This window comes from Gymnoscopelus microlampas (genome assembly GCF_963454915.1).
Source record: "Gymnoscopelus microlampas genome assembly, chromosome: 9".
Taxonomy (NCBI): Eukaryota; Metazoa; Chordata; class Actinopteri; order Myctophiformes; family Myctophidae; genus Gymnoscopelus; species Gymnoscopelus microlampas.
In genome coordinates this window covers 18,291,253-18,308,703 of record NC_139946.1, presented here as the reverse complement: position 1 = coordinate 18,308,703, position 17,451 = coordinate 18,291,253, and the positions used below count along the sequence as shown (strand labels likewise).

General features: G+C 39.9%; 3 protein-coding genes and 1 long non-coding RNA gene across 7 annotated transcripts in view; 2 read left to right on the top strand and 2 right to left on the bottom strand.

The window, feature by feature from the left end:
* kdm4b (lysine (K)-specific demethylase 4B) overlaps positions 1 to 17,451 on the top strand; it is an 87,460-nt gene that overhangs the window by 47,878 nt on the left and 22,131 nt on the right. For all 4 annotated transcript variants that reach the window (XM_084066583.1, XM_084066585.1, XM_084066584.1 and 1 more), the window contains 3 exons: positions 1,824 to 2,020; positions 4,149 to 4,411; positions 5,270 to 5,463. In XM_084066583.1, coding sequence (XP_083922709.1) covers positions 1,824 to 2,020; positions 4,149 to 4,411; positions 5,270 to 5,463 — 654 coding nt within the window. The remainder of the gene's footprint in view (positions 1 to 1,823; positions 2,021 to 4,148; positions 4,412 to 5,269; positions 5,464 to 17,451) is intronic.
* LOC311051882 lies at positions 7,247 to 9,906 on the top strand. The gene is made up of 3 exons (XR_014601438.1): positions 7,247 to 7,434; positions 8,666 to 8,735; positions 9,210 to 9,906. It is a non-coding gene; the product is annotated as an uncharacterized lncRNA (long non-coding RNA).
* On the bottom strand, positions 10,095 to 13,952 carry LOC311051881 (uncharacterized protein). Its single transcript, XM_084066586.1, has 7 exons — positions 13,862 to 13,952; positions 13,669 to 13,745; positions 13,379 to 13,559; positions 12,560 to 12,811; positions 11,841 to 12,012; positions 11,593 to 11,741; positions 10,095 to 10,408 (listed from the first exon to the last, which is right to left on the bottom strand). Exons 1-7 carry the CDS (start codon positions 13,878 to 13,880, stop codon positions 10,227 to 10,229), a joined length of 1,032 nt encoding a protein of 343 aa, XP_083922712.1. The 5' UTR covers positions 13,881 to 13,952; the 3' UTR covers positions 10,095 to 10,226.
* LOC311052421 (uncharacterized protein) lies at positions 13,912 to 15,769 on the bottom strand (the record flags this gene model as incomplete). Its single annotated transcript, XM_084067386.1, has 5 exons — positions 15,639 to 15,769; positions 14,675 to 14,921; positions 14,289 to 14,568; positions 13,956 to 14,042; positions 13,912 to 13,923 (listed from the first exon to the last, which is right to left on the bottom strand). The coding sequence occupies exons 2-5, from the start codon at positions 14,848 to 14,850 to the stop codon at positions 13,912 to 13,914; spliced, it is 555 nt and encodes a 184-aa protein (XP_083923512.1). The 5' UTR covers positions 14,851 to 14,921; positions 15,639 to 15,769.

Below are 17,451 nucleotides of genomic sequence, written 5' to 3'. Positions count from 1 at the left end.
CTATCTCCCTGTTGTCGCTGGCGGTTTTATGACGTTAACAATCATCCCCATAACAGCCTCTCTCTCCCTCTCTCCCCCTCTCTCGCTCCCAACACGGTTTTCATGTTTCCGTCTCTCAACTGGTGTCATGATCAGATGTAGTGTAAAGATTGGTTTTGTCGCCAGAGTCGCTGGGTAAGCAAGCAGTGTTGCCAGATTTTGTGAGAGAAATAAGCAAACCAGGTCTATGAAAACAAGAAGCGACTATTAGGCCACATGAGCACTTAAAACCTATATTCATTGGCCATTTTAAAATAGCTGATCTACAAGCCCACAATGCGACGCGTTGTGAGATTATGAGTAATGCATTAACATTTTGACTTGAGTAAACGAACAAAAGTATTGGCATCAAAATGTAAAGGTACCAAAGTAAAAGTAACAAAATGTAAAAATAAAAAAGAGAAATAGCTGATCTACAAAAAAAGAGAAATAGCTGATCTACAAGCTGCAGACCAATTGAGCTTGTGGATCATCTATTTTCAATTAGCCAAAGTATAAAATAGGGCTTCAGTGGTTAATGTATGTTTTGTAGTAATAATCTACTGTAAATCAACTAAGTAACTTGTAACTGAAGTTTTCAAATAATTACAGTGGCATAAACGTATAGTAATTATGGCATCTGAGATGTAGTGGAGTAGAAGTATAAAGTAATGGAAAATGGACATACTAAAGTAAAGCAAAAAAAACAACTAGTAGAGTAGATGTAATTAGGGACTTTCCATCAATGAATCCGGTGTCATGATGAGATGTCGTGTGGATATTGGTTTTGCCGCGGAGTCACTGGGTTTAGCTGCTGTTGTGGTTCTTACTTTCTTCTCTCTCTCTCTCTCGCTCTCTCTCTCTCTCTCTCTCTCTCCGTCTCTGTCTTTCAGTCCAGTCTGCTGCAGAATGTCTTCAGTAATTGAACATACTGTAAGCCTTTCAGCACAACTCTGCAAATAAAAAGGTTGAGATGTAATACAGCTTGCATTGCATGGAAAAAAAGGTTTTGTTTTCATCCCCCAACAAAATGTGCACACACGCAGGCCCGCCCACACACACACACACACACACACACACACACACACACACACACACACACACACACACACACACACACACACACACACACACACACACACACACACACACACACACACACACACACAAAGATCTACCTATCTGTTAATTTGTTCGATTAGATAAAGTGCTCTTGCTGTTTTTCTCCCACTTTCTCTCTATCTCTTTGTTCTCCTCAACCTCTCCTTCACGCATATTTACAGGTTACAATAATTAACTGTTCAATTACAAACAGTTAATTATTATAAAAAAATGATTTGATCAAATAATCGCTATTTTGGGTATGTCATTATAGGTGTAAAGTTCTCTCACCAAGGAAAAATGTAATTCAACAACGTAACGTGTTGTGAGCTTGGTAGATCGGCTATTTTCTTTTATTCGTTATTTTAAGATTAAAGAGCATTTGAATGAACAAACTAACAATAGAATGCACGTTCAGAAGAATCTTCCATACAACCCTATATGGTCTCTGAAATTTCATAAAAGCTAAATGGTAAAGCCTCTATCTGTGATTTCTTCAACTAGTTGGCTGTATGTTGGAACAGCAAGACCATGGGTTTAGAACGATAACACCTAATGCGATGCATCAATGTACAGACACCAACTGGGGACTCCTGTATCGCTGCCCTGTATACCTAAACATAATTACAAAATGTTTCAGTCATGAGATTTTATTTTGCTTTATTCCATGCTAAATGCTGTGTGTGTCTTGTCTTGGTCTATAGTGTACGTGTCGAAAGGACATGGTGAAGATCAGCATGGACTGTTTTGTGCGGCGGCTGCAACCGGACCGCTACGAGATGTGGAAGCAGGGCAAAGACGTGACGATTTTGGACCACCTGAGGCCCACTGAGCTCAACAGCACCCAGCTGGAGCTGTGGAGGGAGCACCGCGTCCTCTACCGAGCCAACCTGCTGCGCAGGTAGGGTGACACACGCGTCCCGGTTTGGCCCGGGAGTGTCTGCGAATTTTTGCAATTTTCATGTGGGCCCTGATCCGGAAAAGGTTGAGAAGCACTGCTTTAACCCATTAAAGGACAACTTTGTTTTTTTTACAACCAAGGTTTATGTTTTAGATAGTAATTAAAGTAAATAAAAGATGAGTGTTAAAATTTTAAAATTTACTGCTTTCTATAGTTTTAGCAATTTTCACGATCTTTTTTTACAGTGGGCGGGGGCATTCTGTCCGGTGGCTAAACATGTATTTTTTTACACAATAACCCGGTGTTTTCTTTATTATTATTTACAGTAGCTCTTCTATCCCCCAATAACTCACATCTGGCCGTCAAAGACCACAGGACCTTTTTTATTGTGTAAAAGAGGCATATTTAGCCACCGGACAGAAAGCAGTAAATGAAAAAAAAATAACACTCATCTTTTATTTACTTTAATTAAAAGCTAAAATATAAACTTTGGTTGTAAAAAAACAAAGTTGTCCTTTAAAACCGAGAAAGCATCTGTGTCATTTTAGACTTGAAAATAATGTCGTTTGTGTCAAATGTGTCATATGTCCAAAACTGTTACTTTTCAGGATTCAAATTCAAAAGTAGCAGATCTACAATCTCAAAACGTGCCACTTCGCGCCGCGTTTCGAGCTTGTGGATCTGTTACTTTTGACGCTTTTGTGTGACACTGTAGTATGATTAAGTAGGGCGTTAATTTACAATAACACAAAAAGTTAAACTATGGAGATAAGAGGTTTCTGCCCGACAGCAACGACATTTAGCCGCCTTTTTCAGAAAACTGTTAGGATTTAGAAGACATTTGTAGAATTGACCTCAGTTAACTCATTCAGTGCCAATGAAATAAAAAAATAATTGTGAACGGTGCCAGCAATTTTTAAATTTTCTTATACCTTTTTCAAGTAGTCACAGAATATTTATCTCCAGTATAATCGATCCCCTGATGGGTGCTAATCACTGAGGGTTGCACTGTGTGGTTTCACAAATGTCAACGAGGTCATTGGACCTTGTTGACATTAATTGTCTTGTCTGCCTTTTGAAAATAACATGATAACATTGAAAAATACATAGTAAAAAAAAGGTGCTCAGGAGATCGAGATACAGCCTTTTTCAGTAATAAGTTAAACAAGAAGTGAATGGAGCAGCAAATCTTCAAATGATGATATATTGGGTTCTGAACGTTTTTTTTCAAAAAAAAACGCCATTGCGGTAAACATGTGAAACACGTCAATGGCACTCAATGATTTAACAGGTTAACTGGTATGTCAAACAGAGATGAGATCCACCTCATTAGCACTTCGGCGCACTTCTCAGCTTTCGGAAGTGCGCCGTTCAGCACTTTTTTAACAGGTGGAACACTTTGTGTGTTTGGGTTGGAAAGAATGTAACAAAACACAAACAGTGTGTACCCTAAGACTATTTTTAATGTACCAAAGAGCAAATTAAACCATGTTTAACTAGACTGGTAGGTACTGTTCCTGGAGAAACACTAATAAACTCAAGCTCTTGATGTCTTGATACAGGATGTTCCATTTCCAAGTTGGTGACAACGTAGCACCAAACACGACCCCGGCCATTATAGCCTAAAATAAAACATTTAAGTGAAATATTTCAAAGAAAGAATTTTAAAAAAGTCATTCCTGAAGGAAGAATTCTGAAGGAAGATTTGAGGTGAAAGAAAGAACAAATAAATGAAGTTATACTGTGTTATACCAGAGTGACGATTAATCAAAATAATTGCAATTATCTCAAATAATGTTTTCGTCTCTGGCGGGTGGAAACTTCTTATGTCCAAAACTGTTACTTTACAGGATTCAAATTCACAAATAGCAAAAGTAGCAGATGTACAAGATCGACAAGCGGTTCGAGCTCGTGGATCTGCTACTTTTGATGCTTGTGTCATTGTGTGTGACGCTGTAGTATGAACAAGTAGGGCGCTACTTTACGAGGGAAAAAAATACACAACATTTAAACATGGAGATAAGAGGTCTCTGCCTGAAAGCAACGATTGAATAGTTGTGACAGGCCTAAGTAAAGCCACTGTATATATAACCACTGTATATCGTCGCTTCGTCACCCTTGCACACAGGGCCCAGCAGAAGGTGAAGCATCTGCGGAGGCTGAAGCTGGAGGAGGTGAAGGTGCTGGCGGAGGAGGGCATCGAGCTGGACGCCACCGAGTATCACCGCAAGGTGGAGGAGGCGGAGGAGGAGCGCCGACAGGAGAGGCTGAATGCTGAGGCCATGATAACCCTGGAGAACCTGGAGAGGGAGGAGCAGGAGGCGGCCGACGCGCTGGCCAGGGCCCAGGTGGTGGCGGCTGCGCTGCTGGCCGACGAAGCTGTGAAGGAGGGTAAGGAAGGGGCCTTAACTTAACCATCCCCTTGCCAGCGAAAACGGCGATTTTACTGTACCTTTGAAAAATCATGGAATATTCTTTGTGACCGCCGTCCTCCATTACACGCACGGGGGTCCGGTAGAATCGGAATCGGCCGCGATCCTCCATTTCAGAGCTATGGCCGTTTGAATGTGGCATGTTTTTTGAAAAACAACAGAAATCCGAGAAAATGGATGAACCCTTTAAGAGTGTCTGCTCAATGCCTAAATTGTAATAACGTAATGCCAGTCACAAGACACATACACCTGGAGAAATAAAAGGTGTAAAGATGAACACGGTCTCAGGGCCCAGTCATGTGTTAACCACAGTCATCATACACCGTTTCCCCATGACACTAATTTCAACCAGACATCATGGGTGTTAATACTGTTTATAAAATTATCCACTTGTACACACATTTCTAGGGAGTGAAAATTGGAGATGCTTTTAGAAGTCACAGGTGAATGTGAAAACGGGACTCGTGGGAATTGGAAATATGTCACCACTGTCACAAATCCTTCTCCCAGAGTAAATGTGGAGATTGCCCCCAAAAAGTGCAAAATGACTCCAAAAATATCCACAAAGATGTAAGATGAGGCTAATTGAGCCTTAGAAAATCTATTAGAATTTTGTTTTTGTCAATTCGTTGATGTATAAGAAATGTTACATAATTATGTAAAAGAAAATGCTTCTCGATTATTCGATTAACCTGGAAGATTAAGCAGGTTATTGTTCTAAATATCTGCTTGTATATGTTGGGTTAATAGACCCCTTATCAGCCATTATAGTCCATCCTGTCCCAAAATTAAATCTCGTGACTCTCTTGGCACCCAGAACAAGAAACCAAACCAGTGACGACGGTGGACGACGCAGAGAAGAAAAAGAAGAAGGCGAAAAAGAAGACAATCATCACCGGGTTTGAGGCGGAGTTTGAGAAGTTTGCTTGCCTGGCTTCCTCCAACAACAAGCCGTTCCAGCCTCTGATGCCTCAGGCTACACCTGACGCAGACAGCAACAACGGCTCGCAGGTACGTTAGCTTAACTTGACATATAATTCAAGTCAGTTGTTTTTAACGTGCTATTTAAATCAGTGACTAAAAACTAAGCTACAGTATGATGCCAAAAACCATGACTATACAGACAATTCTGTCAAAAAAAATACTAAAATGTTAGGGAGGGACTAGTGGAGAAGAGATTCAGTAGAACTAATACAAGTCATTTTATTCTTGGCCGTATGTGGGTGTCACACTCCCAAAATAGCCGATCTACAAGCTCACAACACTCACAGCTATTTTCAAGTATAAATCAGGCATCACCATGACGCCATGACGGCCTGCCAACATACATTTTAGTCGACTAAATCAACTGTAGATTTAGTTGACTAAAATTTTAGGATATTTAGTCAAACTAAAACATTTCAGATGACTAAAATGTGACTAAAAACTAAATGGAATTTTATTCAAAAGACTATGACTAAAACCAAATGAAAAAATAAAAAAAACAAAATTAACACTCCTTTCAGCAGGGATCAGAACTCCCTGCTGAAAAGAAGCGGCTGGCGACTCCATGTGTATCGGGGAGGGTTAGCAATGACAGGAAACATATTGTATAGTTCATTATTCAAGAGGAATTGGCATAATGAATACATTGGAGAGAGAGGGAGGGAAAAAAACGATTTTAAAATCCATGTCGGAGGTCTTAAAAATGTAATTTGCTTCTTCCTCAATAAATCAATATTATTTAACCAATGTTGGAGCTTCACACTCAGACTCTCTATGAATTTTCTTTGAACAAGCGTAAATTCAGTTGTCTAGGTAATTGCACCGACAGTCAGAGAAGTCAAGTTGAGCCGGAAAGGCCTTTGTTATCATTGACAAGATAAACACAGTCACTGTTGAAATGTAAAATCTACTCCTTTTCAACTTCCATCTTTACCAGTCCTTCAAACACAACAAAACAGAGATTAGATAACACATCATCCATGCAGGGTCTGCCTGCCTGGTCGTCAATTCATATTTTTTTCCCAATTATTCATATCCTTGCGAAGATGTTTGTATGTTTCACTCTATTAGGCAATAGAAAAGTCGAACTATTGTTGAGTTGAACTAGCTAAAAGCTGTTCTTAGTTCAGAAAGGAGAAACGTTAACTGCATTCCATTTTAGGGGTCCTTGGCACAAAGAAGTGTTTGAACTACTGATTTTGAAGGCATTTGTAGAATTGGCCTCAGTTCTAAATGGGTTAAATCTATAAAAAAAGGAGGAAAGATCCGAACACTCGGAACCCTCTCCTCCGTAAAAGAAATACGGTGGAGAGGGTGTAAAATCAAGTTACTTTAATCATGTCTACAACATTTTAAAAGCCAAACATTTTAGACCAGCAACTAGTCTTATGTCAGAACACTTGAGAGATGCGGAAGCACCATTAATCAATTCCCATTAGTATATCTAAAACACCCAGAACTACACATGTGTGTGCCTGAGCACCACACTAATAGACCCCTTAAAGGTTTAATGACATTCATGTTTACACCACATTCAAAGTTTTTGTCCTGGTCCTTCAAACGTGTACAAAAAGTTTCAACTGAAAATTCCATTCCAGTGATCCACTGTAGGTGTTTTTGTCTCACATTTCTAAAGCCTTTTCAACTGCAATGTCAAAAGTAATTTTTGCCACTAGAGGTCGTAGTTTACAGATTTGCCTGTCAATCATCAGCGTTGCTCCACCCCCCCAAGTCCTCAACCCCTCCCCCGAACCCTCAACTCCTCCCCCTCCTCCCCCGCCCTCTAGAAAGAGCCTTTTTTCTTTTTTCTTTCATAGCATCATTCTGCAACCATAGAAACGGACGACGTACGATCATTAATAACACTTTTTATTCACAAACTATGGCGGCCAATGCACATTTATTCGACCCTGATTCAGACCCAGAAGTAGATCTTTTAATGGCTGATTCTCCGCCACAAGTTCGGCCACGGCGAACACAGCAGACAGTTGATCAATGGTAAGTGATGTTAAAATTATGTTTACAAAACAACGTTTGCTTCAGCTAACTTTGTATCCTCATAAACTTAGTGATAATGTGTCTATGTGACGGTAAAGTAACCATTCATTCAAGATAATAAATCGACGTTGTTTTACTTTTAGTCTGTGTACAATGTAATAGGCAGTATGCATTAGAAAAAAATTAAACCACTACAGAAGGCTACCGTTATGCTCACTTCTTTGATTTATTTGTTATTTTACCAAAGAGGATAGCACTGTGGTTATGTAGCTTTCATACGCTATCAACGTTTGTTGCTGTAGGCAATTGTTTCTGAAATTGGTATCCGAGGACCCCCAGGGGTCCTTGGCGGGGTACCAGGGGGTCCCCAGCTAAATAAGTTCATATAGCATCACAATGATTGTATCCACTTTAACCATTATACTTTGGGTGTATTAAAATAGCAGATATAGCTGATCTTGTAGATCTGCTTTATTTTTAAAAGCATGTATATTTGCGCACATTTTTTTATATATATATATTTTTAAGTGAACCTTTTTAACTCCAAACTTTGCTTCTGGTGGTCCCTGGAACAAAATATTTTGCGAAGGGGGTCATATACATTTGGGGGTCCTTGACATGAAGCAGTTTGAGAATTACTACTGTAGGCCAGTGGTTCTCAAACTTTTTCATGTCAAGGACCCCCAAATTGACACTTTTTAGCCCGCGGACCCCCATTTGAAAAGATAAGCCAGGGACCCCAATAAGAGAAGTATTTTACAGCTCTCTAGCAGTGATTCTCGACCATTTTAATTTCAAGGACCCCCAGTTTGACATGCAATAGGCTACGGACCCCCATGTAATGGCATTCATACCTCTGGGACCCCAATTCATATTGTAAAATCAATGTTAATTTAACTCTGAGAGTGTACAAATGGAACCAAATAGACCCGTTAGGGTCCATTTGGTTCCATTTGTACACTCTCAGAGTTACAGACTCATAAGGGTCCATTTGGTTCCTGTCCATCATCTAGCTGGGGACCCCCTGGAACACCCCCAGGTAACCCTGGGGGTACCCAGGCCCCTCTTTGAGAACCAACGCTGTAGGCATACCCCTACTCTAGTATAATCACTAAAAAAACACGATCACATAATTGCCTATATGTGTTTTGCAGTGAATCCTTGGATTTGAGATGAAGTAATATAACGTTGTTTAGTTTTATAATTCAATTATTTTACTATTATTTCACAGGTGCACTTGTGGAAATTGTGTCAGCAAGCCGAAAGAGGAGGAGAATATCTGCTGCAAAGAAATACCAAAGGTAACAATCTAGCTGCATATAGACTGTTAATTATTTCCCCTAGCCAACACATACACAAGTCTAAACCATATAGAAATGTCAACATGTATTTCACTACAGCCAAGATGAATTATGTGTTGCAGACAGACACAGCCTAGATGACTGCTAGGTGTGAATTGGGATTAGCATTTACATTGTTTGACCTGTAAAGACACAGGGTGTGTGCCATTGACTCCACTCCCTTCCTTCCTGACATACACGTGTAATGTAATGATCAAAGAGCCTCTGTCTAGAATGAGAGCCTCCTCACCTCCACACACACACACACACACACATGCAGGCCTAGTAACCCAAAGGCCTACAGATAAGATACTAGTAACTGTATTCTTGCTCTGTAAAGCACTTAGTGCTGCATTTCATGTCATGATAGGTGCTATACAAATAAAGTTCATTTTATTATTCATCATACTGTATACTGTATGTCATTTACTCAAGGTTCGGAGACGAATGCGGCAGCTCAACGCAGGCGACAGACGCAGAGGCAGCTGTATGACAGAACATCCTGGACTACCAGATGTGTGTTTCAATGTGTATGTCCTACAGGCTGCACTGGCGATGTACAATGCTGAGCATGGCCGCCTAAGAAACAGATCAGCTTTGCATAGGTAGGTTGTCTATCAACTAACTTTAGCAAGATTCGGCAAACATCTATTCTAGGCCAAAGGGTAAGTTGCAGTCATGCTTGGTAGTAATGTAGTGCAGTGGTTCTGGACCCCGAGGGGGATGACATTGAAGTGACAGTCAAAGGACTTTTAATACCTTTTCAATACCAACAGCATAAAAACTAATCAAACTGCTATACTATATGAACTGGTCAAACATTGGCGAAATTGACCAAAAATATAAGAAAGAGCCTAAACATTTGTAAATAGCCGATCTACAAGCTCACAATGACTAGCAATGTGAGGCCGTGTGAACTTATAGATCTGCTATATCCACAATATTTATCTTGGTGGTTCCCAGTTCAGATATGACTATTTTGGGGCTGGCCTGAAAAGGTAGAGAAGCAATGATTTAGTGTATGAAATGACAACCACTGTGATAGTTAATTTCAGTATGCATTACAATTTTGCTCCAGTCAACTCATGGATTAAAACCATTTGACATTGAAGCATTGCAGTCAGGCAATAACAGTTCCTATAATGACTTTTTTAAAATGATTGTAAATGCATGTATTCCAATTAGGCATTTGACTAGATTCTTGAGACACATCCTGTACAGTATATTCATTGAAATCATCTAATAAAAAAGGAGTAAAATTGTATCAGCAATAAACTTTTATTTTCAAATAACGAAAAACATTTCACAGGCGTTACAGGTACCTAGCCTACAGGATGTTTGTCAGCTGGTGCTGGGGTTTATTGGGAAAAAGAATCCGTGTCCCCATCCCGGCATGTGTGGTGCAACATATCCGTCAGCATTATCCGGATGCAGACGGTTTGTATGTTGGATTCAAACGTCACGCTCTAGATTGAATCGTGAAACATAGCTGGCGATGACCGTCTCTCTGTCTGGCCGTTCGTACCCTGCACACATGTCCTCAGGTACCGGGATCTGTCCCAACTCAGCCATGTACGGAGCAGGGTCGTCCACCACTTTCTCACAAACAAGGTCCATCAAGTCACCAGCATACCCTGTGCAATATGAAGACATTCAGTAAATACATCCACGGCCATATATTTGCCGGTGTGTTACCCCATTCTCCCTAAACTTATTTGCATTTTTTTAAAATTTTAAATACATTTACAAAAAATTCAAATAGCAGATCTACAAGCTCACAATGTAGCGTTGTAGATCGTCTAATCATACTATTTGAAACAATTTGGAACAAGTAAAATATGGCATAGAAGTTTGGTGATAATAGATAAGGCAACGGTGAAAGTAGGGTCCCCACTCCCCAGTGTATTGTTAGCAAAGGCCATTTGCCTATAGCATTTCCATATTTTTTACTCTTGGTTTTCATTTACTATTTTTAGGTTAGATTTCTTTTTTTTTCAGGGAATGTAAACTTTGTTTAGCTATGTTTCCACAGATTGTAACGTTGGAATGGCAAATTTCATTTCATTTTTCTTATTTTTCTTATTTTCATTTCTATTTGCACTGATTGTTTTCCGGTTATAATTATATTTTATTCAGGGAATGTGAAGTTTGTTTTGCAATGTTTCCACAGATAGTATTTAGAATGGCACATTTCAGTTTATTCTGATATTTTATTTTATTTTCATTAATATTTGCACTGATTGTTGTCCGGTTATAATTATATTTTATTCAGGGAATGTAAAGTTTGTTTTGCTATGTTTCCACAGACAGTATTTAGAATGGCACATTTCAGTTTAATCTGATAATTTTATTATTTTCATTTCTATTTGCACTGATTGTTGTCCGGTTAAAATTACATTTTATTCAGGGAATGTAAAGGATTTTTTTGCTATGTTTCCACAGATAGTATTTAGAATGGCACATTACAGTTTAATCTGAATTTTTTTTTTTTTTTCATTGATATTTGCACTGATTCTTGTCCGGTTAAATTTATATTTTATTCAGGCAATGTAAAGTTTGTTTTGCTATGTTTTCACGGATTGTATTGAGAATGGCACATTTCAATTTATTCTGATAATTTTCTTATATTCCTGAATATTTGCACTGATCGTTGTCAGATTTTTTTTAGATTTCTATTCAGGGAATGTACAGTTTCTTTTTTCGATTTCTACTTGTGTTTGAAATACTGGAATTTTTTGAGTGTAGAAGTGCAATAAAAATTATTGAAATATTCAACGTTATTTTGATTGATGGGGGAACATACACAGTGAACACTTACGGTATGTGGGATCGACCAGCACTGGTACAGCTCTGCATTCACCCTTTCGGGCCTTTGGGAAACGGACAGCATAAAGAGGTTCTCCTTTCTTGCTTCTTGCATGTGGGCGGCGAGTATTCTCATTGAAATGCAGCACAGCTAGGAGGGTCCTGAAAAATATAAATTATACAATGTTGAGGAAAATAAAAACAAAATGATTACAGAAATAATATCATTTACCAGAATTTTAGATATATGTATTGCATTACCTGCACAGCATTCCAATGTATGTGTACACAACGCTTTTGGGAGCAAAGCGAATGATTACACTGTGAAATGCCTCCAGAGAAGACGTTTGGTGATGAGGACTGAGCTTCTCGATGTCTTTCAGGGTAGTCTTTTTCTCAATCACCTTCTCCAGCTTGGAGAAGGGAGTAGTTCCTAGAAAAATGCATTGTAATTACTGTAGGTCCTCAAAATTAAAAAAAGAAGATTGTAAGACAATCAATGACAAATCCATTTATTTTCATGTTGCTACACCGGTGTTTCTCAAAGTGGGTGCTATGACACAAGTCCACAGGTGCAGCAGAGTACTGTGACATCTAGAATTTTATCACTCAATTTGCACTGTGGTTGGCACATTATTTTTCAATATCCACCACATCTCATAGCCAACAAAAGCAGATGTACAAGCTCACAGCTTGTTGTTTTGTGAAGTTGTACATGTCCTTTTTTTGTAGAGTGACTCACTCAGAATAAGGATGCAGGGGTTCAAGGGGTTACACGCCAGTACATCAATTTGATCTAATTGAAACAAATTCCTCCACTGTCCTCGTGTCATATTCTTTTTGGTGCAGATTGACATAGTGTAATAGGAATAATGTAAAGTTCTCTAAAGTTACAATGTCATTCAGTGTGGCGTGGATTACAAAATTATTCTGAGTAAGAAAAAGTATCAGAACCACTGCGGTAGCATAGAAATACACACCTGCTTTCAGCCATTTGGAGATTTGAGTGGTGGCACGTCTTGGATGGAGACATTTTTTGAACAGCGGTGATTTCTTGTGAACGTGGATGTCACGCACATGATTGAGTATGGCTCTCCATTTTGCCACTCTCTCTGGACCAGTCCTGGATGAAGACGCTGTCCAGTAGATATGGTTCCTGATGGAACGTATCCACTGCCTGACTTTTTCACAGTCTTTCAGCTTGGCGATCTTCTCCAGTTGTTTTGAAATGCCTACAGTTGTGCAAATAACATTTTCACTGTTTATACATTTCAACATAACATAACCCTAGTTCAGGGGTCTTCAACATTTTCTGGCCAAGGACCCCCTAGCTGAGAGCGTGATGAATCAGGGACCCCCTCTATATCATCTGAAATAGTGTTTCAGATTCAACATTTTTATGTTTATGTGGTGTGCTCTTTTTTTCCCCACATCAACTACACCTCTTTGCCCAAAATGTCAGATCTACAAGTTCACAATGCCTCGCAGCGCAAGACGTTCTGAGCTTGTAAATCGTCTATTTTTGGCAAAGTTCTCCTCAGAAAAGGGATGCTAGGGTTCAAGTGGCTAAGGAAAAATAAAAAATCATATCACACAACAATTTGAAGGACCCCCCGTAGTAACTCGGAATAACCCCTAGGGGCCATAGCCCCCCTGTTGAAGACCCCTGCCCTAGATTAATTGATTACTCAAGCTGTTCACAATAGTAAAGTGATACAACATTAATTCTAATAGAATGTCATATTTTACCCCAAAACTTTTATTTAAAAATTTAAAAAATATATAAAAAGTAAATGTACTTTTCTCCAAATGCCAGACGTCATAGAATTGAACGATCTCTTTCTCCCTCAGGAATTTCTGGATCATTGGATGGCGATCGGTCACAATGCATTGCAGAGTCACATTCTTTTCTGCCAAAAATGCAAGGCTGTCGTCTAGGCCATATTTCTCCATTGCCCAACTCCCACCGGCTTGATTACACTGTCAAAACAGAACACACGTGTGTTTGTGTGTGTGTGTGTATAAATAGATGGCAAGTGTATACTGTTTGTATATGTAGCTATACACACACACATGCATTTGTATTTACCTGGACCAACTGGATATCGATGACCTTGTCTACCTCCAGGTTCATCATCGTATAGCTCCCATATTTGGCAGAGTGGCCTTTATACAGATAAATACAGAAATTAATATATTGCTTTTTAAAATGTGTAAATATTATGCCATCTACCCAATCTAAATGAGACCATATAACATTAGCTAGATTTTAACAGACTGACCTGGGGAGTCTGCACGCATGTCACCACCAGCTATGATGCCATTAGGTGACTCACGGCACTGCCTAAGTAAGTCATTTTGTGACTGTTTCCAGGCATGAAGTATGGCTGGCTCAATGAACGTTTTTGAATGCCGGCGGAAAGTGCGATATGTATGCATCGGCACGTTCATAGAGTTGAAGACCTGTTAGAAAATATAAAAAGGCACAGACAAAGACATGTACAGACCAAATAACATTAGTTTGACCTAAATCTATAAATACATAAACTTATAGTATGTGTATGATATAAAAACATTTTTACACACACACACACACACACACACACACACACACACACACACACACACACACACACACACACACACACACACACACACACACACACACACACACACACACACACACACACACAGTGTGCATAATCTTACCCTTTCTAATTTGACAAAGGACTCTCCACCGATGTATATGGCTGCGGAGAGATGGATGTTACCGGCTGGATTGGATCGGATCAAAGGCTGGCTTCTCCAGCTTCTGACCGCCTGTTCACAATAGTTGCAAGTCTGCTCCACGGTTACCATGGTCCCTCTAGTCCTGCAGGACACCTCACTTGGACGCTGGCACACGGCACACTTCTTGAACAGCTCCATGAGGCAGCTTTCATACACTATATATTTCTTTTCCTTGTGGTGTGGAAGGCCTTCGACAATCCTGTACACAATAGAAAATAGTGAAGTCTATATATGTATACAGGAATTGGAACGAGTATAAGCTTTTTGGGTTAACTGATTTGTTGAATTAGCTTTGTATTACTCACGACTTGTCCGCTGCCTCAGACGTCTCAGCCTCCGCCAATTCCGCCAGCGATTTTTCTGGGTTGTAGCTTGGGTCTTCATTATCAACTTCCATTGCAGAAGTACCGGCAATTGATACCTCCTCTTCCTCCTCGTCTTCATCCTCTTCCCAACGAGCTCTTTTAGCAGGTGGCTTCATCGGGGTTGATTGGATAGGTGTTCCAAATTGTGGTGGATGAGAAGGTTCCAGTGGAAGATCTGTCTGTATACCTAAAAGAAATATCAATTTTAGCTGAAAGCTGTTGAAGCAATATCATATCATTACATTGTTTAGCATTGAGTAGATGTGATAGGAGAAGGATATCAAACGGAACACAACCACCCTAAAGACTAATCACTGTGTATATTCCTGCACTTTACCTGCACCCAGTGATCTTGATTCATAGAAATTGATCTATGGAAGATTCTGACTTTCAAATGTACATATATATATATATTAATTTAGTGCTTTATAGTTGTGTTGTGCTTTCTGCTTTGGCAATGTAAACGTATGTTTTCTCATGCCAATAAAGCCCTTTGAATAGAACAGTGCCTAAAACACCAGCTGCTAATAAGGAATGTAAGGGTTTTGGGTACAGGTCACAGCTCCAAGGGGGGTGAGGTCACAGCTACCAGGGGGTGAATGGCTCTTTTTGTTTTATGGCTGTGCATGTGAGATACTGTATGTTTTAGCACTAACATGTTCAGAAGAAACATTTTCTTTCTTCCTTTAGCCAATTATGCACTTCAATCGTGAAACTTTCAATTCCACTAGACTGATTAATTGTATTGCAAACATTTAAAATAAAGAATTTTCATGTCAAAGCCCAAGGTAAATCAAACAATAAACATACACAGCTACATTACAGTACCAAAATTTTTAGAATATGCAATACAATATCACAATTAGATCAAATAAATGTCTTGTTGTAATACAAATGAACCTACATTTACTTCTGTATTCAATTAGTCTCCGTCGTCCCAACTGAGTGCCCACTGTTACTTTTTCTGGTTGCACCGGGTTCAAGATGGGGTCAGTCTGGCAACCAAAGTCTCTGGTCACACTCTGCACAGATGTAGTTGCTGCTAAACCATGCTCTGGAGTGATGGACTGCAATAGAAAGAGAAACATCAAAATATGTTATTTATAATAACGCAATCATTGAATGAATTGAAGGGGTGGAGCACAAACAGCAACTAGATCCAATGTATTGGGGGAATAATTTGCAAACAACATAGTAGAGACAATTTTATGATCCTTCACATGACAATGTCCCACCTCCAAAATCCCAAACCTACAAGCTGACTACGCGTGGAGGACGCAATGAGTCGTGAGCTTGTAGATCTGCATTGATATTACACATGTGAAATTTTTGGATTTATAATCTAGATCTACATGAACACAACTACAGAGATCTAAAAAGTAATAATAAATAACAGCAATGTTGAGATGCCTGCAGGAAATTAAACATCTAAAACATAGTCTAAACCAGGGGTCTTCAACGTTTTGAGCCCATGGACCCCCTAGCTAAGAGAAAGATGAAGCAGGGACCCCCTAGCTGAGAGAGAGATGAAGCAGGGACCCCCTAGCTGAGAGAGAGATGAAGCAGGGACCCCCTAGCTAAGAGAGAGATGAAGCAGGGACCCCCAAGCTGAGACACAGATGAAGCAGGGACCCCCTAGCTGAGAGAGAGATGAAGCAGGGACCCCTAAGCTGATACACAGATGAAGCAGGGACCCCCTAGATGAGAGAGATGAAGCAGGGACCCCCTAGCTTTCAGCTGAAAGCTTTTGAAGCAATATTATATCATTACATTGCTTAGCATTGAGTAGTCTGTTTAGCTAAAGAACTGATAACAGTGCCTAAAACTCCAGCTTCTGATAAGACTGGAATGTTAGCATTTTGGGTAGACAGTTCACAGCTACCAGGGGGTCAGCTCACAGCTTAACAGGGGGTCAATAGACAATGGCCCTTTTGGTTTTATGGCTGTGCATGTGAGATACTGTATGTGACCCCCGAGCTGAGACACAGATGAAGCAGGGACCCCCTAGCTGAGAGAGATGAAGCAGGGACCCCTAGCTGAGACACAGATGAAGCAGGGACCCCCGAGCTGAGAAAGATGAAGCATGACCTCTTAGCTGATAGAGAGAGATGAAGCAGGGACCCCTTAGCTGATAGAGAGAGATGAAGCAGGGACCCCTCTATATTGTATAAAATTGTGTTTCTGCTTTACTTGGTCTGATCTTTTTTTCCATCGACACCTTTACTTCTTTCCCAAAAATAGCAGATCTAATGTACAATTGCACAACACCTCGCAGCGCGAGGCGTTGTGAGCTTGTAGATCGGCTATTTTTGACTAAAGTTCTCCCCAGAAAAGGGATGCTAGGGTAAATAAAAATCATAATCACACAAAGATTTGGCGGACGCTTTGTAGTGACTTTGAAGACCCACAAGGGGTCCCGGACCCCCTGTTGAAGACCCCTGGTCTAAATGTTATCTAGAAGGCAGTCGTTGTGACAAGTACCGTAATTTTCGCACTATAAGCCGCACCTGAATATAAGCCGCAGCAGCTAAATTGAATGATTTGTACATATATAAGCCGCACTGGACTATAAGCCGCGGGTGTAAAATCCCTAGATTTAGGAGGTCCCCTAGTGGCCGTTAGCTATAAAAATCCATAGATAAGCCGCACCGTTATATAAGCCGCAGGGTCGAAAAATGGGAAAAAAGTCGCGGCTTATAGTCCGAAATTTACGGTAA

What these genes read in the sequence shown, in the direction of transcription:
- LOC311051881 (XM_084066586.1), bottom strand. An exon ending in TCGATATCCAGTTGGTCCAG is followed by an intron (nt 13,560 to 13,668) that starts GTAAATACAAAT and finishes CTGTTTTGACAG; the next exon opens with TGTAATCAAGCCGGTGGGAG. An exon ending in TACATTGGAATGCTGTGCAG is followed by an intron (nt 11,742 to 11,840) that starts GTAATGCAATAC and finishes TATATTTTTCAG; the next exon opens with GACCCTCCTAGCTGTGCTGC.